The following is a 25000-nucleotide window of genomic DNA, read 5'->3' as shown; positions in this document are numbered from 1 at the left end:
ATGTCACATCACACACAACTCATTCACATGGCCATGCTCTGAGCCACCCGTGATGTTAAACAGCACGCTATCAGGGTTTACCATACAGGACTCGTTGCAGGACCGCACAGACTCCCTGAGGCGACGCCGCGCCAGCCCGAGGCAGGATGCGCCGCGCCGCGCCTTCAGACAGCACCAGATGAACTCGGTCTCCAACATCGACGAAATCTCGCGAGTCCTTTTCCCGGTCTCCTTCATCTGCATCAATTTCATCTATTGGTACACGTTTCTCTCTAATTCACAGTGGCCCGTGCAGTAAGGGCGAACTTTCTGAGGAAATTTATAGTGAATTATGAATAAATGAATAAACATATATATAAATATATGTATACCTAAGATATATATATGAATATATATAACAATATATATATATATATATAACAATATATACATAATATATATATATACATATATATACACACACACACACACACACATATATATATATATATATATATATATATATATATATATATATATATATATATATATATATACACATACATATGTATATACATACATAATATATACATATACATACATATATATACATAAATGTATATATGTGAATGTATATAGATATATATGTATAATATATATATGTATAATATATATATATATATATATATATATATATATATATGTATATATATATATATATATATATGTGTGTGTGTGTGTGTGTGTGTGTGTGTGTGTGTGTGTGTGTGTGTGTGTGTGTGTGTGTGTGTGTGTGTGTGTGTGTGTGTGTGTGTGTGTGTGTACATAAATGTATATATGTGAATGTATAAAACATATATGTATATGTGTGTGTGTGTGTGTGTGTGTGTGTGTGTGTGTGTGTGTGTGTGTGTGTGTGTGTGTGTGTGTGTGTGTGTGTGTGTGTGTGAGCGTGCGTGCGTGCGTGAGCGTGTTAAGAAATGAAAAACAGGAATCGTTTTCAAAACAGCTTCTGTATATGATGAATATATGTATAGGAAAGTCGCATATTATATTTGTAAAATTTTACTTGTTCTTAGTAAGCCCATAGGATATAATTTCTTTCATGAATAATCATCAGAAGTTACAATGTAGTGTACAATGCTATCTAACAATGCATGTGCGTATCTTTTATTTATGTATGTATGTATTTTTAGTAAAATCATTTAAAAAATTCTCCGTCTCTAACTACCTTTACATCCAAGTATTTACGTAATTCACGCAAGCATACATACATACTTTTTCAAGTTATTGTTCATTTTCACGTCTTGTCAAACCATATGTATACACAAATAAAACCACATGTGTACACATAAAAATGAGTCTAGAAAAGTGACTGTCTTAAACAATTAATCATTCTATCACACACACACAATTTATATATATATATATATATATATATATATATATATATATATATATATATATATATATATATAACGATTTTTTAATATGCAGAAGTTATATTTGTTCACCTAAATTTTTGGATATATTATCGATTTTTTCGTATTCAATTTATTTTAAATGTAGGCCTATTCTAATTGCATTCACTGCACCATTAAATTTCTGTGAGTAACGTAACTTAACGGACTTTAAGGCTCGTAGGTGTGGGAATGGATCATTCCTCTGTTGAGTGTTTGCCAAATTTTAATGATAGAAACATTTTAACCCTTAATATTTTATTCAATAAGCAAACATGAACAAATGGCTTATCCTTCCGTAAATCTTAGCAATAAACATGACAATTAATATATATATATATATATATATATATATATATATATATATATATATATATATATATATATATATATATATATTCTCAAATAATCCAATCCATATCTAAAGTTAATTCTCTACCTTCCTCTTTCCTACTAATCATGAATCAATAACATTCTAATAAGCAAAATAAAAATAAACGTGAGATGGAATCGAGACCCTCACACCCAGTCTATCACCATTCTTTCCATGATTTTTCCTAGGACATAAGCCGATCATTTCCTTTCTTTTAACTTTATGATTTTCCCCTCTTATACTATCCTCTAATAAGTAATATCCCTCTCAATCTATTCACTGATACCAGGGGAACTGTCACCTGCACCTACCTCCGTTACTATATCCACGGACCACTAAAATAACAAAATAAATAACATATGCCCTCTAAAACAAATCATTATGGCGTGTTCTTGCCATTTTTTTTCAATCATTTCTGTCTCTCTGTGTTCGGGAGGAAGGCAGGACTTATCTTAATTATCACAAATCAATACAAAGATTTAACAATTACGTTAATACAATTATCAAGCATTATAACCTATGATATCATGGTAAAACACTACTTTAAATACCAGAACTGAGCTTACTTGTATTCGGGAGGAAGGCAGGACTCATCTGACGAGAAATCGTTGAAAATAAGATTTATTGCTTTCCTCCAAATGAATTATTAATGTTTAAACAAACAAACCATTTATAAATGATATTTGCTATATTGATATACCCTTAGAAAAATGAAAATATGTAAACAAATGTTCATGTTTGAAAATAGATCCAACGTACCTTTCTAAATGTCAACAACGTCACTTTTTGAGTATTCCTTAATATAACAAGATAACAAGACGTGGGACACACGACTGAAAGGATCACTGAAACATGAGGTCAGCTGCTTGCAGTGTGGAAGCAGTAGCGGAAGCTAGAGCAATTAGGCCAGGTAATGTCAACGGACGTTTAGTCTGTCTGCTGCGGGGAAGGGACGGTGTTGGGGCTGTAGTTGAGATTGGTGTCTGGATTTAGAGTGGCAATAGAATTTGACTGGGGAAGGTAGGAGGTAGAAGTGGAAGTGGGGAAGTGAGTGGGTATAGGGGAGGGTATAGGATCATCTTAGGATGGAGGGGGAGAGGCAGAGCGAGCGACATTACTGGAGTAGGGAGTATGAGAGAAACCTTGTCGACGTGCTTCCTGTCTGGCTTCACGTAGAGTGAGACCATTTTTGTATCTGAGAGTTGCTGCCTCAGATTCAAACTTGTAAGTGGGACAGCCTCTATAAAATACATTATAGGGGACTCTTCAGTTAGCATATGTGCGTGTTTGTGCAGAACAGTTTGATCGGTTATGACTGAATTGGGCACATAAGGGGTATTGGTCTGTGGAACGTCAGTGTTAGGCAGTATGTCCAAAGCGCAAACAGTTTTAACATTGACGGGGAGAAGGTTGGTATGGTCGAACAGGGAGGGATTGTACACCGATGTAGATACGGAAGGGGTCATGTGTACAGAAAGTAATTTGGCAATGTTGGTGGGTTTCTTTCGATGACCTCCAGGAGGAATGGAGTATCACTGTCCTGATGCCACATCACGGTCTTTTAGGCAGCCAAGTATTCTCCACAATCTGACCAATCCATATCCATAGGGCAGCTTGCTGGGGGGATAGACAGTTCCGGTACAAGTATTAAGAGTTGGAGGTTCTGCAAGAATGGGGTAGCCAGAGATACCAGTTAGATTTGATGATGCTATAGCTTCGGTTTCAGAAGTGCCTGTTACGGGACGGGAACAATCGGGTCGGGTACAGAAAGGGACACTGCCCACTAGCTTTTGAGACATTGTTGAAAGAGAAAAGTGTTGCCTGAGTAAGTAGCTGGGGGGGGAGGGGGGGGATCACGAAAAATCGGTCCCATTTGGCTAGGCAAAATAGAGCATTTAAGATATATGTGGGGTTGTTGATGGTAGAAGGACGGGGACGTGTGGAAGAGGGAGTGTTGTTGAGGGGGGTAGAATTACGGAAAGATGGAGTATAAGGCTGTAAGTTAGTAATAACGGTGGATGGGGTGTTTGATGAAGAAGGTTGCTGGGGTAGAGGTGAAGTGTTCAGAGTCGTGGTCAAAGGAGAGCCTGGGGTCGGGGAGCCGGGAGATTGAATTGGTGAGGCTATTTGATGAAGTGGCAAGCCTCATTGCCTCTAATATGGGTATTAAGTTGGAAAAATAAACAGTCCACCCCTCTTGGGTCCCCTTGAGGGGCAAGGGCTAGACAACTAAAACGGGCATACCGTGCCCATGGTTCCCTCGGGGCGTTCAGGACTGGCACAAAGTCAGCCTTTCATCCTTTCAGCACGGGTCTTACACCTTAGGTAGTAGATAAAAGGGGTTGGAGGAGGGACGGAAACAAAAAGCTGGAGAGGGAAATGACCATGCAAAATTAGTTGAGTCGAGGGCTGCATTGGGATTGGGAGGGTCAGGATGGGTTAAGCTGACAGCAGGCGTCGACGAGGGGTTTGTAGCAGTAATGGTCTGAGCCGTGTTCAAAGGGGTGTCAGAGATCGGTAAACCAGAGAAGTTTGATTTAGGAACACTGATACAGGGACAAGCCTCAGTGTCCCTAATAAGAGTACAAAATCATAATTACTGGCCATGGGAAGCCTGAAATATGTGGGGAATATAAATTGACCACCTCTCAGGGTCCCCATGAGGGGTAAAGGCTAGCTAATTATCAAGGTAATACCGTACCATGGCTCCGAGGCAGTTCATGACTGGCTCGAAGTCAGCCTTTCATCCTTTCAACACAGCTCTCACATTTTAGAAATTGGACAGTAGTAGTAGTAGAAAGGAAGGTAAGGAAAATGAAAGGAGAAAAGACCATGCATAATTGATTAATCCGGAGGCTGAGGTCCAAGGCAGTAGTGATCCCCTATATTGGCCCTCAGTCTCCATCTCCTAAGATCCCCCCCCCCCCCACGACAACAACGTACAATGGTTAATGGTTAAGATAAATGTGCTAGACATCTAAGGTCATATAGCACTATAGGAAGGTATAGTAAAGGGGGATGTCAGGTGATAGTTGCTATGTGTCAACTATCTAGAACAGTGTTGAAAGGTTGAAGATGAGGGAAAAGATTATGGTGGTTTAGGTAAGGGAGTTAGATCAAGTGAAGGATATTTATGCGTCTGAGGAAGGAGAATAGGTCGAGGCAGAAGCTGTGGGATTCTGTAAGGATGTCTGATATGTTGGGAGGTCGGTGAAGGGAGGATAGGTGTGGAAAAGCAGAGGTACGTGCTGTATTAAAGCGTGGACAGGACAAGAGAATGTGTGGGACTGAAAGAGGGATGTTACATAGAGGACATTGGGGCGGGTCTGAGCGTGACATCAGATAGGCATGTGTTAGGCGAGTGTGGCCAATACATAATCGTGCGAGGGCCATCTCCCAACGTCTGTATTTGTGAAATGGAGCTGACCAAGAGGAGATTGATGGTTTTACGGTATGTAATTTATTGTTGTGGAGTCTTGACCAAAAAGATTGCCATCGGGTATACAAGAAGGTCTTAAAGTGGGGGTAGTAATCTGTAGCTGGAATATGTGAGAAGTGTTGTTGAGGTGATGTGGACATTGCGTCATATCGTGCAAGAGTATCTGCCTGTTCATTACCAGGGATTCCAACATGGCTGGGTACCCAGCAAAATCTGACAGATTTGTGATGTGTGGATAGATAGAACAACCAGTTCTGGATGTTACAGACAAGGGGATTGGTCGAGTTCATAGACTTTATGAGGGTTAAAGAGTTACGGGAGTCAATAAAAATAGTAAAAGAGGAAGAGGTGGATGAATATATGCGTCTTAAGGCAAAAAGGAGTGCATATAGTTGTGTAGTAAGGACACTAGATTCAGGAGGGAGGGTGTATTTGAAAGTGCAATTTGGGAATGTTACTGCGAATTCAGCTCCTGAGATGGATTTGGAACCGTCAGTGTAAACATGAATGCTGGAGGAATGAATGGAGACATGGTCAAGGAAATGAGTGAGAAGGATAGAGGGGGGAATATCTGATTTTGGTGGGTCAGGGAAAACTGAGGAGCAAATACAGGGGTTAGGTATAAGCCATGGAGGAATGGAATGGACAGACAGTGGGAGAGGTCGGAGATGAGGGAAGGGGGATTGGGAGAGGAGGGTATCCATGCGTACGGGGAGAGGAGTTGGTAAACGTGGAGAAGAGGTAAAGGTATGAAGTAAGGATTGTGGAATAGTTAGTTTGGTAAGGGAAAATTGGTGAAATCGAGCATAGCATCGGAGAGAGAGAAGGGCTCGACGTCGAGAGAGGGACGGCATGCCTGATTCAGTATATAAGCTCTCAACTGGAGAGGAGCGGAAGGCGCCTAGGGCTAAGCGGAGACCGTTGTGGTGGATTGTATCAAGGTGAGCAAGAAGAGAGGTTGAGGCAGAGGATATGGCATCCACAATCTAGAGTGGAGAGAATCAAAGTAACATGAATATGGAGGAGATATGGTCTCGCCAGGACAATTTGGAATCAAATATAACGCCTAGGAATTTGCCAGAAGACCGGTATTGGAGTGGAGCATTATATAAGAAGAGTGGGGGTTTGGGGACCGTACGTAAGCGAGAGAAAAGGATGGGGAAAGGTTTAGAGGTAGAGAAGCGAAAGCCATGGTTGGTGGCCCAAGAAGTTACTGATGTTATTGCAGACTGAAGGAATTGACAGAGATCTGGTATGGATGTGCCAGATGCATAGATGGTTAAGTCATCAACATATAGTGATGCTCTGGTTTCTGGTGGTAGGACTGAGACTATGTTATTTACAGCAAGAAGGAATAAAGTGGTACTAAGCACACTTCCTTGTGGGAAGCCTTCGAATTGAGGAAAGGATGATGACGTGGAAGTGGCAATCTTGACCTGGAAAGTACGTTTAGAAAGGAAGGATTTAATGAAAACGCCCATGTTTCCACGTAAACCTAGGGAGGACAAATGTTGGAGGATATGGTATCGCCATGTGGTGTCATATGCTTTTTCTAGATCAAAAAATATGGCTAATACGGATTCATGGCGTGCAAATGTCGATGTAATGTATGTCTCGAAACGGGCAATTGGATCTGCTGTACTTCGGGCACGTCGGAAACCAAACTAGGAAGGGGAAAGGGATTATGAGATTCTAGGTACCTCATTAAACGGAAGTTAACCATTCGTTCTAGTAGTTTGCACAAGCAGCTAGTTAGAGCTATGGGGCGGTAATCTTGGGGTAGGGTACCTGATTTATTGGGTTTCAAGAAGGGTAGGATGAGAGCATCTCGCCAATGAGGATAATTTCCTGACGTCCATATGTGGTTGAAAATAGTTAAAAGGAAGGATAGAGAGGAAGATGGGAGGTGTCGGAGCATACGATAGTGAATACCATCAGGGCCTTCATGAGTGTTGCGGCACGACTGTAATGCAGCGTTGAGTTCAGAAGAAGAAAAAGGAGCATTATAGGACTCATCAGAGGATAGGGTGAAGGTAATAGGGGTGCGTTCCTTGATGGTTTTAATGGAAGAAAAGTGTGGGGAAAGGTGAGAGCCACTACTGACCTGGCTGAAATAGTTGCCCAGTTCATTAGCTACTTCTACAGGCTCAGAGATATGAATATCTCGAATATGGAGGACGGGTGCAGGATGGGGGGGATGTTTGCCTGATAGTTTATGGATCCGTCGCCAAACAGCTGAAATTGATGTAAAGTGTGCCAGTCAGCTCTATCAAAGCACCAGCGTGGAGGATTAGATAGTGGTACATATGAAGTAGGAGAAAGGAGTATTGGGAAGTGGTCACCATAGGGGAAGTGGTCTAGAACTGACCAATGGAAATCTAGATGTAAAGTAGGAGAGCATAGAGAGAGGTCAAGGCATGAAAAGGATTGTGTGCGCATGTCAAAGTGTGTGGGGCGATCTGAATTAAGAATAATTAGGTTATTTGTGAAGAGGAAGCGTTCTAGAGATCGGCCTCGGGAGTTGGTGGTAGAGTCACCCCACAGAGTGTGGCGGCAGTTGAAATCACCAACTATGAGGAAAGGTGGTTGGAGTTGGGAAATTAGAGTCTCAAAGGCAGTAAAGTCAATGGGATGGGATGGGGAGAAGTAGACTGAAATCACTGTGATCCAGCGGCGAAGAAAGATGCGAATAGCTGTGCACGGGACAGAAGTTTGTATGGGAGGTATGACATAAGGTGTTTTATGATGGATAAGTATAGACGAGACATAAAGGGAGTGTGGGGAAGAGATAAAATGGTAATTAGGAATTGGAATAGGAGGGTGTGTGAGGAAAGTCTCTTGGAGGCAGATAATAGATGGATTATAAGAAGCAAGGATATGACGTAGGTCTGATCTATGAGAGCGGAAACCGCGAATATTCCTATGTAGGAGAGCTATATCCTAGTTGATTTATGAATGATAACACATTTACGTGTTGGGGAATTTGAAGGGGAAGGAGCTAGGGGGTGTAAAGGAGGGATATTAGGAGGTAGGGAGTCTGGAGAAGGGCATTGTTGTGCCATGAGTGATTCTCGTGTATCCTGGAGAGAGTGCAAAGGATAGAGGGGATGGAGGGAGGGAGAATGTGCCTATAGTTGGGGTTGAAGGGGGTGGGTTGTGTTGGGAGGGAGTAGATGTGTGGGGAGTATTAGTGTTAGGAGGATGAATATCAGAAGGATGGATAGTTGAAGTTGAAGGGGATGTGTTGTCTTGGGAGGGATTAGGAGGAAAGGGTGTAGGGGTGCTGTGAGTAAGAGGGGGATGCATATCAGGAGGATGGGTATTGGGAGGATGGATATCAGTGGTGGTTGGGATTGAGGGGGTTAGGTTGTGTTGGGAGGGAGTAGGAGGAAGGGGTGTAGGGGGAATATTAGTAGGAGGGGTATGAATATCGGCAACCACTTCAAGTGTGGAAGGAGCATGAGTTATGGGATTTTGTGTTTCAAGCATATAGCTTTGAATGTCATCCATTGTTTCTGCAATGGAGTTTGTTGGAGAGGTTTGTGAGAAGGTAATTGTTTCTGCAATGGAATTGGTTGGAGAGTTTTGTGGAATAAAGGTTTTCTTATGAGGGGGGGAAGAGGAGACTGGTGTCTCAGGAACAAAGGTATAGGTAGGTGGAGGTGATTGTGCTGTAGGGGAAGAAGGGTTAGAACGTTTAGTCTATCTACTGCGGGTAGTGCGGGGTGGGAGAGGGGTTGGTGTTGGGGCTGTAGTTGAGATAGGAGCTGTGGTTGAGATTGGGGTGTCTGGGTTTAGAGTGGCAAAGGAATTGGTCTGAGGGATGTAGAATGTAGAAGTGGAAATGGGGACATTTTTGGGTGGAGGGGGAATGGCTGAGCGAATGATGTTGCTAGAATATGGAGTATGAGAGAAACCTTGTCGACTAGCTTCATGTCTGGCTTCATGTAAAGTGAGACCATTTTTGTATCTGAGAGTTGCTACCTCAGATTCAAATTTGTAAGTGGGACAGCCTCTATAAAATACATTATGGGGGCCGCCGCAGTTAGCACATGTTCGTGTTTGTGCTGAGCAGTTTGATCGATTATGACCAGGTTGGGCACACATGGGGCATCGGTCTATGGAACGGCAATGTTTGGCAGGATGTCCAAAGCACCAACAGTTTTGACATTGACGGGGAGGAGGTTGGTATGGTCGAACAGGGAGGGATTGTCCACCAATGTAGATACGTAAGGGAAGGTCATGTGTACAGAAGGTAATTTTGGCAATATTGGTCGGATTCTTTCGTTGACCTTTAGGAGGAATGGTGTAGCAATGTACTGATTTCACATCTTGGTCTTTGAGGCATCCTAATAAGTCTTCTCCACAGTCTAACCAATCTTTGGTATCGACTGGGCAGTTTGCTGGGGAGAGAGAGACAGTTCCGGTACAGGTATTAAGGGTTGGATGAGGTTCTGCAGGAATGGGGTTGCCAGAATGATCAGTTAAATTTGACAGTGCTATAGATTCAGTTTCTGATCTGACTGTTACCAGACGGGAGCGATCGCGTCTGGTATAAAAAGGGACTCTGCCTACTTGTTTTTGGAGGCATTGTTGAAAGAGAAGAGTGTTGCCTGAGTAAGGAGCTGTAGCAGGGATCACGAAAAATCAGTCCCATTTAGCTTGGCTAAACAGAGTATTTAAGATATCTGTAGGGTTGTTGGTGGTGGATGGTCAGGGATGTGTGGAAGAGGGAGTATTACGGAATGGAGAATAAGGTTGCAAGGTAGTAATAAGGGAGGATTGGTTGTTTGATGAAGGTTGCAGGGGTAGAGTTGAATTTGAGGAAGTTGGGTAGGTAGCAATGTCTTCTGGAGATTGATTCTCTGCTTGGGTGGGTAATGCACTAGTAGGCATTGAGGAGTGGGTAGTAGTTTCAGTGTTCGTAGCCGTGGTCAAAGGAGAGCCTGGGTTGGGGCTATTTGATAAAGGGGCTAGCCTCAGCCTCTAATAAAGGGATTACATTTTCATTACTGGTCATGGGGAACCTGGATTATGTAAATAGGCCTAAACGATCCACCTCCTTTCGCTACTGAAGGTAAGGGCTAGATTAGTCGGGAGTACCGTGCCCATAGTTCCCGCAGGTCATTCAGGACTGGCACTAGGTCAGCCTTTCATCCTCTCAGCACGGCTCTCACACCTTAGGAAGTAGATAGTAGAGGGGGATGGAGAAGAGACGGATACAAAAGCTGGAGAGGGAAAAGACCATGCAAAAATTAGTTGAGTCGAGGGCTGAGGCCCTAGGCAGGGGAGTTCCCTGTATTGGGTCTCAGTCTTCGTCTCCTAAGCCCCCCCACGACAACAACGTACAAGGGATTGGGGGAGCTGAGGTAGAAGAGACCCTAACTTATAGCATGTCTTCATTTCCTAAGCCCTAAGACAACAGGAAGGGGATTGGGTGGGGATATAAATTAGAATACATTCAGTTTTGTATGTTTTTCTGGTTAAAAGTTACACGGTGCTTTAAAATATGGGTGGTGCAATAAAAAAAACATATATGAATTCTCATGTTCAAGCTAAGTACTTTTACTTATTTCAAATAAACATTTCAAACTTCAATAGAAAATACTCATTCTTCCAAGTCATAAGGGGCGATCAAAACTGAAAACAGCAACAAGTAGTTACTTGTATAGCCATTGTGATACAAAAAAAAAATATTTATTCAAGAAATTAAAATATTACAGAGAATATACTACTAAGTAAGATTTTTGAATTTACCATTTCTAAGTAGAATCTGAACAAATGGCTGCAATATCAGTTTTGTCATCCCACTTTCAATATAATCATCATTTACTATGGAATACATCTAAGCAAAACATTGGTAGGAAAACAGTCAAGGGAATTAAAATAAAACTTCACAGTTTGTCAGTAATGATCCTTTATAATAAATGTCTATGTAGAGATTTCACTTTATAATGTTATATCATTTGTGCTATCATTAATATTGAGACCAATAAGATAGATTGTAAATCTGACTCGTCGATTAAAATACTAAATGACTGATACAACTGATATTTTGTTCTAAAGCATGTACTGAGAGGCACAAATATTCCTCAACTAAAAGGATGTATTGGAATCTTGTGACAACCAAATTGTGTGATTTGTGTGTGTTGAACTTTGAGTTAGTGTTAATCCATGTAAGAGCCTAAATATGTAAAACCCTATGGTCTTTTGTATGACAAGCAAATGGAGTCTTTAAAAAAGTCACTTTTTACCTTCTCTTTTAAGGAATTTAAGAATTGTTTTACAAAAGCTTTAGTGAAAAAAGTAAGATTAATTTGGGAGAAAATATAGATAAAATATTCTTCGAACAAAAAACTAATGAACCAACATCTGAAAATAGTTTATCATACAGCTCACTTAAGCTACACCCTGGAATGACATGGGCCCTTAAAATGGGCTTCCTGTGTCTTATACAAGCCTTCAAAACATTTCCAGCTGCACGACTAATATATTCAGATGAGTTTTATTTGGTTTGGAACTGCCACAAATAAGTACAATTACTCATGTAAACATTTGATATTTACACAGAATCATAAAAATCAAACCTATGTATACTGATAAACAAGATAGAATAGCACATTTCTGATACACTGTAATTAATAATTTACTACAGAGTCCACTTATGACTTCCGCCCAACTCTTCTGCAAAAAGATGATTCACTGACATATCATACGTTTAAGAATTTTTTCCACTTTCACTTCACTTTTTCATTTACTGTCGACTTGCACCACTCAGATGTGATTTGCCACATCAAAACACTGGCTAAAGTCACAAACGTAAATAAGGAGAGGTCAGGAGTCTTTGCTCAATCCTCTAGCACTGGAGAAGCAGATGATTATGCTCACCCACCAGGAATCTTTTCAAGTTCCTGGAAGAGATGCAGAGTCTAATGCTCATCCATTTTCAAGTTATCTTCAGTAGTTGGCGCTTCATGAAATGTTTGATTTTCCTGTCAATGATAGTAAAACAATATGCTGACTTCAGACATTTCCTTCATTTGCATTATAAAGTCTTTATGAAATAGATCCTTAATTTCAAAAGAAACTGATCACCTACAGAAGGCTGAAAAGTGATCACCGTATAAACCTGAAACAAAATCAGAAAAACCATATAAAAAACTATCCTCTGCATATCTTTAATCATAGTGTATTGAAAAACAATCATGAATAATACATTCCTATCTTTTAGTGAACATTTCTATTAACAAAATTAAACCAAAAATGAACCAAAAAAAACAGGAAAAAATCCTAATTTCTACATTGAAATATGTAATTTATACAAATGCAAGTATATTTTCAGAAGAAAGCAAATAATGAAAATTGGGACATACCACCACTGCTTTAACGCATCTTGTATTTGTGAGATTCCCTGCATTCTGACAGTTCCCCATGGAATTCCATTTCTACTTGGAAATCTAAGTCACGATTGTTACGCTCATTTGGCTTCATGGTAAAGGTTCCAAAAATCTCTTCTCCATGTTTCACTGTCAGGTAATCATCAAAGTAGAAAACGGTTTGCTTCCAATGTGTGTATCGCGCCTCTGGAGCTGAAAGCAATACAATTTGTTATCTATCTACAGAAAATATTTTGTAACTAGAAAAAGGGGGGGGGGGAGATATCAAATATTTAATTGGAATGGAATATAGCTGTATATTTACTGAAGAGGCCACATCATATCAACTGTAAATAAATTCCTGATGAACTCAAACAGGTGGTCCTTTGTGGGTTATAGAAATTTTCTACAACCCTTTATTTCCAGACATGCCATCCCCAGACTAGCCATAGGTCTGGAACATGCTTCATGCCTCTTATCATGTCAAGCTAATCACAGTTTATAGTCCTCCTTTTACACATACTTCACACAGGTGGCTGGATACTTTGCATGTCTGTGACAAAGCCACATTTTTTACTTTTCAAGTATTTAGCCCATCTGTGGCATTGGCTTAAATATCAAACTAATCAGATAATCAATTGTGGGGAAAACTGAATTAATGTATAAGCCACAATAAATTACTCAAAACCTATTGACAGACACTAATATCATGTTTACATAACATATCAAACAAGCTGTAACTGAGAAATATTGAAACAATGAAAAAAGGTGGTGGTAGAAAGAGATTATATGGGGAAGAGAAAGGGAGTAGAGTGGGACAGAACAATAGAATAAGTTGCACATACCTGTAGAGAAACCAGTCCTCTTATGACACTTTGTAAATTCAATATTGAAATAAGCGATAAGAGCATGTACATAATCATTCCTTCGGACCTGATAAAGAAAAATAATATGTATGATAGTGCTGCATGGGTGCAAATTTCAGATTCTGATGTTTTATTCCAGTTATATTCAGTTACACTTTGTACTTAAATTAAAAAGTTCTTACCTGTAGGTGAAATGGTGAGCTGAATGCTAAGTCTTCCTTCTTCACTGTATAAAGATCAACTTCTTTAACTAGACAAGAATTTGTCACAACCTGGTTGAAAGAAATGAAAAAGTCATAAGATTGTTGTAATCTGAACCACCAACTAGAATGTTGACAAAAGTACCAAAGAGTAAGTCACAATTATCCTGTAAAAATCCTGAAAAAATACCTAAAAACTTGCGTAAACACTGATTACAACCATGGAAAAATAATGACAAAAGCTGCTGGTACCTAAGAAAGTAACAATATTTTTCACAGAAAATTTTCCCTTTTTTTTCAGACTTTACTAACCTGCTTTGCTTCCACTACATCCACCAGGGGTTCTGTCATGGCTACTTCACGAATGCAAGACATGTCAAAACCATATACACTATCCCACCAGTTGATTTTGTCATCCTTGTACTGACGGTCCTGTGAAAAGGTGGTATATATGGTTAATAAAGATTAAAAAAAAAAAAAAAAGGGAAATAAAAAGTAAAAATGGCTATGAATGGAATGGAATATAGCTGTATATTTACTTTGCTACATCATGAATAGAGGATTAGGAATAAGAGGATAGTATTAACCCAACAATGATGGCTTGGTCTTCATATTGTGATGGGGATACAGCTGTCCCCGTTGACATGACTACTGGTTGACCTATCCCTTCTTGAAGTGTGACATGGCTGATATCAACTATTATTTCCCTTAATTGTTACTCTAATGGGGTTTTACAACATATAATACTGGTCTGATATATAATTGTCCCCCACGCCATTGAATATCAGAGAAGGGGCCGCACGCACCAAATAACCAAATATTCCTTTTTTTTTCTTCTTGCACCGAGTTATTTACCACCTGGATAAAGCAAATCAAAAGACAAATACAGACTTTTGAAAATGGCTATAAAGCCAAAAAGTTTAAACAATATAACTTTTCAAAGGGGAAGCACAGTCTTGACACCGCTCACGGTTGTTCATGTACGCCCGGCCTACGTGCCACATGCCCAGGATGTTGGCCACTTACGTAACCTATTGCACGGGGTTTTCAGCTCCTGATTTTCATCATGAAACCGGATCTAAGGGGTAAAGGGAGCTGCCACACTGAATTTTTGACAAGTATTTTTTTAAATGCTCGAAAAATTGAAATAAATCTCCTGTAATCTAGAAGGTTTTGGCAATTCCAACATAATATTTCTGCTGAATACGCAAAAATAAAAGAGTTACGACTACCTCTGACCACACACCCCGCTCCTGCTCCGATTGCTGCTTTATCGTGTTTGTGCAAATGTACTCACTAAGTTATTTTTTCTGAATTTTTTCAATTTCTTTTGATGTTCTCTTGTAACTAGCTGGCAACCCTGCTTACTGTATCAGCTGATAGCCACGACTAGGAGACAAGGCTGGGAGTTACCACCCAAGAGTCAGAGGGTGAGGCTGCACATTGCCTGCCTCCTCGACACCCTCCATAGACATACCCCTGATGTGCCCTCATTGTACACTAAGAGGACAACTAATGATAGATGTAATTCCTGTAAATGATGATGAGAAAAACATCTCACAATCACAGCTGCAGCAGTTTTTTATTCATATGAAATGCATCACAAGGTATTGTACAGGCACTGCAAAGCATGTGAATACAAGCCTGTACTTCTACAGTCATGTGGAGTTATTGCCATTAGTACCTTGCAAAAGGGGGGAACCAGGTACCTGCTACACTTCATAACATGTGAATGCCACATAATGCATCAAGATTGACACAGATCAGAATTCTAAAAAAGGAGGAAAAAGTATCCACAACTTCGAAGCCCGATATCTCAAAACTACACCTCTGTCAACATTTTATGTTCCTCCTTAACTACTCAGACGATTATAATGGGGTTTGGATCACTTGAAAGCTGAATAAATTTGTGATTTATTTTCTACAAAGCTATTTTCATTTTAGGTGATAGAAGTCCATTTATCATATTCATATTCATAAGCCTGAACATTTAGAAAAAAAAAATCCCATCAAACTAAGAGGAAATTGCAAAATCCGTGCCTCACACCTGAACTAACAAGGGAGAAGGTCAACAGGCCCCCATTACACTTTACAGCACTTTCAGTACCAGTATACAGGTTTGCTAGTAATCTAATAATACTTGTTGGGATTACTTTGTTAGGATCTCCCAGCCTAATTCCCAATACCCTATATGAAATACCTTCTTGGTTGATGTAAGCTGCAAGCAGCTGATGGCCAACTCTCAAGAACGCACTACAATGACTTGAAGTGCCAGGATAGAGGCTACTGTGGAATGTTGTACTTCAAGTGACCTGTCATGTGTAAGTTAATGAGTAGAGAAGAGTGGGAGAGGAGAGATGGAACTACATTTTCTTTCTATAATGAGGAAAAAGAAAAACACTAACCTCAATCGCAGAAACAAAAAGAGTTGCACGATCAGGGAAGAGCATTCCATCTGTGGCCAGCCACTTATCACGAGCATAGAGGACTGTGTCTAACATTGACTCATAAAAGAGGCAGTAGCCCATCCACTCACTGATGATTATATCCACTTTCTCTACTGGCAAAGTTACTTCTTCTACTTTGCCCTGAATGATTTCCACTACTGTAAACAAAACAAATATTAAATAAAGATGGCACAGTATCATAATAAATAGATAAATAGATATAAAGATAAAGATATAGATATAATGGCAAATTTGTTTACATTTACAGAACAAATGCACCTCAAAAAATGAACTCACCATTATCAAGATTATTAGCAGTAACAATTTTCTTAGCATGTTCTACAATATTTGACATTTCAATTCCATAGACTTTGGCAGCACCAGCCTTCGCAGCAAACATTGACAAAATGCCTGTACCGCAACCAACATCAAGAACAGTCTGAAATAATTTTTTGTATCATACATAAATAGCAGAAAAATTCAAATGACTTTGCAAAATAAAAATCAAATATGAAATATGCTTATTCAATTGTAGCACAAATTTACAGATTTCTTAAATCTCTATGTCCAAGGAGAAATATATAGTCAGTAATGCTAGAACATCATCTCACTGAACGAGAAAGGTAATGGGCCAGAGCCATGAATAATACTTTCCTACTCTAAATTTGCTATGTACTTCAGCCTCCTAAAAATGTTTGTACAAAATATCAGGTCAATTACTTACTATGTTGTCATAAAGGATACTAAAGATTAGATTTTGACAATATAGGACTGGCCCTCATTTTTAATAACCATTTACCAAAAAATTAGCCAAAATAGCTAAATCTTGGTAAACCAAATGGGTTGAAAAATAATATCAAAATCCAATACCTATCCTCAACCCATAGCTTACCTTGCCCTTAAACAAATGTCTGTTGTGGTACATTGCATTTCGGTAAGTAAGCGTTCGAACTTCGTCCTTCAACATTTCCTGTCAAAAAAGTATCCCAATGAGATTCAGATTATCAAAACAAATGGAGCACAGGACCAAAACAATCAATCATATGCAAAACACTTCTAGAGGAACATAAAACACTGGTTAACTTACTTCATGGATGCCAAAATGAGCATAGGAGTCAAAATAGTAGTCCTTCGATGTCATTTCATCGATGGGCATTTTTTCTACCTTCTCCTTTTCAGTCTTATTTTCCATCTTGATGATATCTCCTGCTACAATCTGAATGAGAAAATGGTATTACTTTCTTGCCAAGTGACAGAAACAATAACTAATTTCTTTTTACATAATACATACATGCATATATATACAAATCTACATATATATATACTGGCAAAAAAAAAATATATATCTTACTGTCACTGTAATAAACAAAGTTATTACAAATTTAACAGTTTAAAATCAAGCTTAGTGTAATACCATACAGTGCTGGGTAATTCTTACTATGTGCCCAAGCCACAGCAATCTAAATTGTTGTGATTAGGCATGCTCGAGGGAAGGGTTGATGGGGGCCCTACCCTAAACCTCTGACATACTGTATTCACCTCAATATGCACAGCTAGATAGAGCCAAAACTTAGGAAGACTTATATGTGGTATTACCAATTGTGTCTGAGAATTATTCCTTGTACCAATGAACAAAAAATTTGTTCTTTACTCGGAATATCACCTCAAAATACACTACCTTAGTGCATCCATACCATAAAGATATACACGATGCTGTTAGACAGCAAGTGTCCCACACATACATCTGAACCAGGCTTTACAAAAAATTAAAGACTATTTTCAAAACTTCAATCCTTTTTGCTTGGATGAGCATATTGTAATTGCCTCCAATAGCAACACACCCTCCCAGAGCCTAAGTAAAAGAATTTTTTTTTAAATGTTTTTCTGTAGGAAATCCAACGATTTCATCAATTCTTGTCTTTGTTTCTTCTGCAAATGAATCGTTCAGGAGATCAAGTACCATTTTTCCATCGACAATCTTGATTTGATTGTCCCCTTTGTGGGGGAAGGCATGAAGTATATCAGGGAAATTATGGGGTAAAAGAGGCTTAAATAAGAATAATAACGATCAAAAATGTGTAAATCTAGCACAAAAAATGCTCAAAATGGGCCAATGAAACTGTGGACGTAACTGCTATCTTTGATACTATATGGACTGACACGCCAAAATTTTAAAATTCTACAGGAACCTAACCCACCTTTCAGCAAAACTATGGGAATTCATACATTCCAAACTCCCAAAAAAACATATTGACCAACAAACCAGCCTAATACAATAATTTAATCCACTAATAACGGATGTCCCACATATGAGACACCCGGAAAAATAAAGACCACCAGTGTGCCACTGTATCGGGATTCACGCTCCGACGCAGCAGCAGGCCACGGGCAGCGGGCGGGTAAAGTCCGGGGAAGCCCAGCCAGCTGATTTTGTAACCGCCCGGAATCTTATTTTCGGCTTCAAAATATACCAGTGTTAATGGCTTAAGTTGCTGTGAATAGATATGCCCTTCGGGCACTGCCCAAAGGGATGGGTGATAGAGGGCTACGCCCCCAAAACCCTCCTGGACACATTCTCTTCACCTCGGTGTGTACAGCAAGAGAGCTGCATTCACACCATAATATAATAAACCAAATACCTTTAGATCTGGAAACATCATACTTTCGTTTGCTTTTTTCTACCGTCTGGATTGCTTCTATTTTAATCACTTTTTTAGGCATTTGGAGCTCTTGATGGGCCCAGCTATTAAACTGGGATGGTTATTAAAGTCTGATTTTTCTTCGTTGCTACTATTTGTCTTACAAATGACCCAGAATCAACACAACACAACGCAACATTCCTCACCAGCATTTTGTCACTGATTGGCCCACTTCTGTCAAACCTCGCAGCTGCGAATGAAAGTGTGAAACGCACGATGTGCAGACAAATCTAAACAAAGCCATAGATCAATCTTAAAACACGTTAATGAAGTATAACAACAAAATACTGTAAGAGCATAAATGTATAACAGCAGACACTGATAATTAGGCAAATATCCTCTTGACAAGCACATAGTAACAAACTACTTAGGACATCACAGTGAGTTAAGTGGTCAGTGTTGCGTTATTCTTGACAAGGTAAACAAGATGCTGGACTTAGAATCTTAGCAGAGAATGTGCGTTATATTTTCATAATTTAGCTGTGACTATGAGGCCACTGCAGCTTAAGGGGACCGTTTGTCATTTTTCTGCAAAAATCTTTGGATTTGCCGATTTTGAGTTAACATTTTCGATGAGTTTCTGACTGCCCAAGTCTCCCCTGAAAATTTTGAGTCCCCCCTGCAATTTCTAAGGCAGTAGCTGCCACCTTAGATACACACGAAAATATTGTGAATTCTCGCATTACCTTGCCAATTGTGACATAACAAATACAGAAAAAAAATAAGGGCATCTTCAGAAAGTGCAAAAAATTCTCTAAAATATGAGACCAACATGCATTTTCTATGAATTGTCAAAAAAAAAAACTGGAAAAATATTGAAACTTTTTTTTTTTTTTTTTTTTTTATTCAAAACAATTATATGCTGTTTTTAGAGTAGCTATTATTTTTATCTTGGGATCATATTTCGTCATTTTTATCCATCTGTAAAATGTCTTGAACATAAGCAGACCCCCCCCCCCAAAAAAAAAATGGGGGCACTTTTGGCCTACATGAGTTACCCCTCAAAGATGGATTTTTACCTACATTCTGTCAAAAGACTTTCTAGTCGATTATATTTTTGGAAAATCACTGAAAATAAAAAATAATATGTCTACACAAAAGGTCATCAAATACACGGTACTGATGTGTATAAACATACATGTACTATATACATATGTATGTATTCACAGATCAGTACTGTGAATTTGATGACCTTATAAAACAATATATATAAACAAGAGGTCATCAAATACTCGGTACTGATCTGTATATACAAACAAACAACCAGACACACAGAAGTAACAATATAAACAAACAAAAGGTCATGGCATACACGGAAATTATCTATATATCCTTACATACTTTATATACTTTATATACTCATTAGGGATTGTTGGAAGGCATACAACTGTTTAGAGAAAGAGGGCTATCAACATTTAACTGTAAACCATTCATACAATTTTGTTGACCCCAAAAGTAAAACGGACACAAATACGATCGAGAGGAAATGGAGGGAAGCGAAAACAAAAGTGCCCTGCTTCAGCAGGAGGACGTACCACTTCGCCGGGTACTTGGCTAAGGCCATTTTTTAAATGAAGTACCCGGCGGATAACAAAAGATTCCACCAATTCCTCCTCTCCGCAGCTCGTCTGTACCCTCCATACTGACGGTATGTATTAAATTTATTGATAATGTGATTTGGTAATAATTTGACATGCTAATAAGGGGTGTGGGGCAATTTATTTTGGGAAATCCTAATTAAGGCAGCCGCAGAAAGCGTAATGGAATTATTGAATAGTGTTCGTACATGCCGGGGAAGTTAATAAAATTATGAGGACCTCACTAGTCATGCTTTAATTCAAAATCAAAGGTTGCCTTTCTACAAATCTTGATGTATCGAACTGTGCCGAAGTACTGTGAGCTTTCTGAAAAGTACGGCGAAATACCGCCAAGGAAGGGGTAAGGGAAATACCCCAGGGAATGTGGTCCGGGTTTTGTTAGGTTAAGAAATTTCGTTGAGATATCGGCAACACCAGTGCAGCGCATCTATCTTGCAGCGGTGCCGAAGGTTCATTCATATTTTGCATTTATTCCTAAATTTACAATTTTGATTCTACTATTTCTCCCGTGAGTGTGTGTCCCTCCCCCCTTTCAACCCCCAATTCTCTAAGAGCCCCATGATTGAAGGGGGTAGGAGAAAAAAACAAAATTGGTGCGGCTGTCTTACTTATAATTACCCAGCGGTAAAGTCTGATAACTGAGGTGCGACAACAAGTTAGTACGTTTAAAATTGGTTTTAACGAGAACGGACAGATTTTACATATATATTGTACAAAATATATATAATAATTATTAATAAAATGTGTGTAACAATAAGTCTTCGAGGCTAATTTTACAATAAATGCAGTATCAGTGAAAATCAATAATGGTTTGACATAAGTACATTAGTTAATGTTATGTTTCGGTATTCAGGTTTGTATGATTACGAAAATGTGTTACAATGTATAAAAAAAATGTGTATCAGATATCAAGTTTGTCCGCATTACGTTTTGCACTTGTTTACTTTTGAAGTTTTTCATTCGTTGTCCGTCAGACAAAGTTTGGCTCGTCTTTCTGATTATACTGTTATTTTTGTACAGTGACATCTCCCCCCTTCTTTGGAACTTATTGTCTGCGAGGGTGCGTCGCGGTCTTCAACAATTACCAAAAAAAGTAAGGTCAACTTCTCATATTACAGTAGATTGTTCTATAGACATGAAATCAGAATGGCTGGGGTTTTTTTCTTTTTTTTTTCTTTCTTTCTTTCTTTCTCTTTTTTTTTTTTTTTTTTTGAAATTTTTAAAATGGTCAATGTAGGCCTATAGACACCAAAAATCACTGTGACCTACTATAACAAATGTCGTGAAGTGAGATACTATTACATGCTAGGAATTTCTGCAATACTTCGCAATGAAGGTAAATGATAGGGGATTATGCAACAGGAAGATTATTCTAATACCTAATTTTGTTAATACCAAAACAGCTATGAAAATGTATGTAAACACAAAAATGCTGATATCTCAAAACACTACATTTGCAGTCTTCAGCAACCCTACTAAACGCTATTTTAGTACGAAAAAAGCGTTTTATGGCTCATTTTGTACCTAAATACAAAATCTAGTGCTTGGCCAGTTTAGGTTTTGCATTTTTTTTCCTGTGCTTCTTGTGAAGATTAGGCCTAAGCTATGTACAGCTGGCCCACCCGCTGCAAGTCATGACACATTTACACATCATAGGCTACCGTAATGATGGCTTTAGCCATACCTGTCACTGAGGAATTAACCCAGTATATAGCCAATACATAAAGGTAATTTTGTGCAACAGTTCTGCCTAACAGATTGTGAAAATTTTCTTATAAATCCCTCACTCTAGTTTCCAAATATATATTAATCACTGTGCAGAAAGCCTACATTCTTGGCCCCAATAGCAGGGGAGGGCATGAAAAATAACTGGGGAATTATGTGGTAAAATATGAATATAAAAAATCTGGGTAATCTAGCAGATATGGATTTTTTGTAAATAAAGATGAAAAGCTATTAAGTTGGAAGAACAACATGCAAAGGGTATAAGTTACTTATAGCAACGCGCGTAGATAGAGGGAAATAGACACCGCCATCTTATAGAGCAGAAAAAATAGATGGGGATAGATTATAGTTTAATATGCATTGGCATTATAGTCACCGCTAAATGATGAAAATATAACGTGCGGCCGCCTTTCAAATTCAGTCGATGAGCTTGTTTACCTTGCGAGGAAAAAAACACGACACTGACCCACGAACACATCTTTAAGTTCGCGAACTAGTCCGTGTATCGTTACGCGTTTGTCAAAACGATATTTGGCAAATTATCTGTGTCTGCTGGTATGCATTTATACCTTTAAAGTGATTTAGTAATGTTATTATACTTCATTTGCATATCTTTATATTTATCTATACCCTCATATCAAATCCTGCGCATCAAGTGTTTCACACTTTCTTGCGCCAGCCACAAGTTGACAGCTCACCATACCACTCATTTCGAGATTGAAGGCCGGTGAGGAATGTTGCGATTCCAGTGTTGTGTTGATTCTCGGTTCTTTTTAAGACCTTTACAGTGGCATCGAAGAATAATTAGACTTCAGTAACCATCCCAGTTTTATCTGAGCCCATCAAGAGCTCCAAAGGACGAAAAAGGTGATTAAAATCGAAGCAATACCAACAGTACAAAGAAACGAAAGTTTCACGTTTCCAGATATAAAGGTATTTGGTTTATTATTTTACAGTGTGAATGCAGCTCTGTCTTGCCGTACATACCGTGGTGGAGAGAATGTGTCCTGGGGGGTGTTGGGGGGCTTGCCCCCCATCAACCCTCCCCTCGGGCAGTACGCGAAGGGCACGCCTAGTCACGGCAATTTATATTGATATATCAGGTTGGTTTATTGGCCAATACGTTTTTGGGGGTTGGAACATGTGAATTCCCGTAGAGTTTTACCGGTTCCCGTAGAGTTTTTGATTTATTTCGCGTCAGGCCGTAAACTTTCAAAGATGGCGGTTACATCCATAGAGTTTCATTGGCCAATTTTAAGCGCTTTTTGTGCTAGTTTTACGCATTTTTGATCTTTATTCTTCTTATTTAAGCTTGTTTTACCCCATAATTTCCTTGATATACTTCATGCCCTCCCCTGCTAACGGGACTATCAAATCAAGATCATCAATGGAGAAATGTTACTCGATCTCCTGAACGATTCATTTGCAAAAGAAACAATGCCAAAAATCGATGAAATCATATGATTTCATGCAGAAAAACATCATTTTTTTCGACAGTCTCTGAGAGGGTGCGTCGCTCTCTGTAACAATTACCATGCAAAGTAATCAAGAAAGTTGAATTTAAAGTGTAGAAATACATATCACTACAATAACAAAATAAAGGTTCTGAAATTTGTCTCACAAGACTAAGTTCCCCTCCTCGTTTATCAGCAAAGTGCGTAAATAAACCATGCAACTCATAAGATGGCACTCAGGAAAGTAGTACAAGTGCTAATCTCTATCAGTAAAAAAACAGTTTTGAGCAATTTTTGGCATTCTTACCAAACTTCCTCAACTACTATATAGTACTAGTATATTATATTAATCAAACAAATTTATCTTATCTAATCACATTTTATGAATGCTGTAAATTGCTGTGATGTCACTGTATGGCACACTGACACACTTCACCAGTAGGCCTGTCGCCATGGCAGCTAAGGAAGCCCAGAGAATCCCCATGTGTCCCCCAAGATAATATGGAACAGGGGAGAAAATACAGGAAAAAATACACATTCCATCTTTTCTAGAATTACCCAGAATCAATCACTGCCACCCCCAGCCTCCACCAAGGAGATCAAAATCCTCTACGTATTCACGGTAGGAGCGTATGCAACTGCCATGCAGGAATGCCATTGCCTAGTATGTTCAACAATATCTAATGCTGTGAATAAGTGGAGGATTCTTTGTGCTCCATCACAGGGATTGAGGGGTGGCAGCCCCCCCATGCCAGTCTGTCTGTCTAGAATTTGGTTAACTTCTGTCTGCGCAAATGTAATTCTTGAGTAATTTTCAGTGCACGCTTAGAACTTTTTAAAATCATCTTCGTGCACAAGTTCTTTTAACCTTTCCACGTAATTGTTTCATCATTCTTCCACAGATTTGTCCCCACAAATGTAGACAGAATGAGGTTTCTGCGAATGAAAAGAAGTAATATTCCCCGCGCAAGAAAAATACTCTACAGTTTGGCCCCCATGAGGAGTCACAGGGGCACAGCCCCCACCATTACACAAGTGACATTTTCTTACTCATATCTTAGGCCACAATTTCCCTGGTACCTTTCATGCCCTTCCATACTGTCAGGGTTAAGATCGTCGCTAATGGGAGAATTTCTGGACAAAAATTTAAATATACTATGAAACTAGAGAGGAATTCAGTGATACCAAAACCGGCACTATCCATTAGGCTGAACAATTGCTTTACATTACCATTAAAAAAGCTAGTCATAAGCAAGGACTTTTTAATGTTTACTTATATTGCAGGTATAATATAGTCCTATTCAAGAAGTTTCAAACCAGTTCTTATCATTAAGTCTGAGGTAATTACATACACTGATGATTCACCCAAAAGTCTTAATATCAA

General features: G+C 39.0%; 2 protein-coding genes and 1 long non-coding RNA gene across 5 annotated transcripts in view; 1 reads left to right on the top strand and 2 right to left on the bottom strand.

The window, feature by feature from the left end:
- Nucleotides 1–303, top strand: part of LOC113810369 (gamma-aminobutyric acid receptor alpha-like) — a 24010-nt gene extending 23707 nt beyond the window's left edge. The window contains exon 12 of the mRNA XM_070121513.1: nt 101–303. Coding sequence (XP_069977614.1) covers nt 101–298 — 198 coding nt within the window. The 3' untranslated portion in view covers nt 299–303. The remainder of the gene's footprint in view (nt 1–100) is intronic.
- Nucleotides 1–2400, bottom strand: part of LOC138861704 (uncharacterized) — a 2792-nt gene extending 392 nt beyond the window's left edge. Inside the window, exons 1-2 of the long non-coding RNA XR_011398566.1 lie at nt 2379–2400; nt 82–309 (exon numbers count right to left, since the gene is read on the bottom strand). This is a non-coding gene — a long non-coding RNA (uncharacterized lncRNA). The remainder of the gene's footprint in view (nt 1–81; nt 310–2378) is intronic.
- Nucleotides 2401–11151: 8751 nt separating this feature from the next.
- The window catches only part of Art1 (arginine methyltransferase 1), a 14881-nt gene continuing 1032 nt past the window's right edge, over nt 11152–25000 (bottom strand). For all 3 annotated transcript variants that reach the window (XM_070122069.1, XM_070122070.1, XM_070122071.1), the window contains exons 2-10: nt 17228–17356; nt 17033–17110; nt 16438–16579; nt 16099–16298; nt 14006–14125; nt 13676–13765; nt 13473–13560; nt 12625–12840; nt 11152–12380 (exon numbers count right to left, since the gene is read on the bottom strand). In XM_070122069.1, coding sequence (XP_069978170.1) covers nt 12635–12840; nt 13473–13560; nt 13676–13765; nt 14006–14125; nt 16099–16298; nt 16438–16579; nt 17033–17110; nt 17228–17356 — 1053 coding nt within the window. In that variant the 3' untranslated portion in view covers nt 11152–12380; nt 12625–12634. The remainder of the gene's footprint in view (nt 12381–12624; nt 12841–13472; nt 13561–13675; nt 13766–14005; nt 14126–16098; nt 16299–16437; nt 16580–17032; nt 17111–17227; nt 17357–25000) is intronic.

The sequence above is a fragment of the Penaeus vannamei genome, chromosome 5 (genome assembly GCF_042767895.1).
Source record: "Penaeus vannamei isolate JL-2024 chromosome 5, ASM4276789v1, whole genome shotgun sequence".
NCBI lineage: Eukaryota > Metazoa > Arthropoda > Malacostraca > Decapoda > Penaeidae > Penaeus > Penaeus vannamei.
The sequence above is the reverse complement of the archived record's forward strand: the minus strand, read 5'-3'. Positions and strand labels throughout refer to the sequence as shown.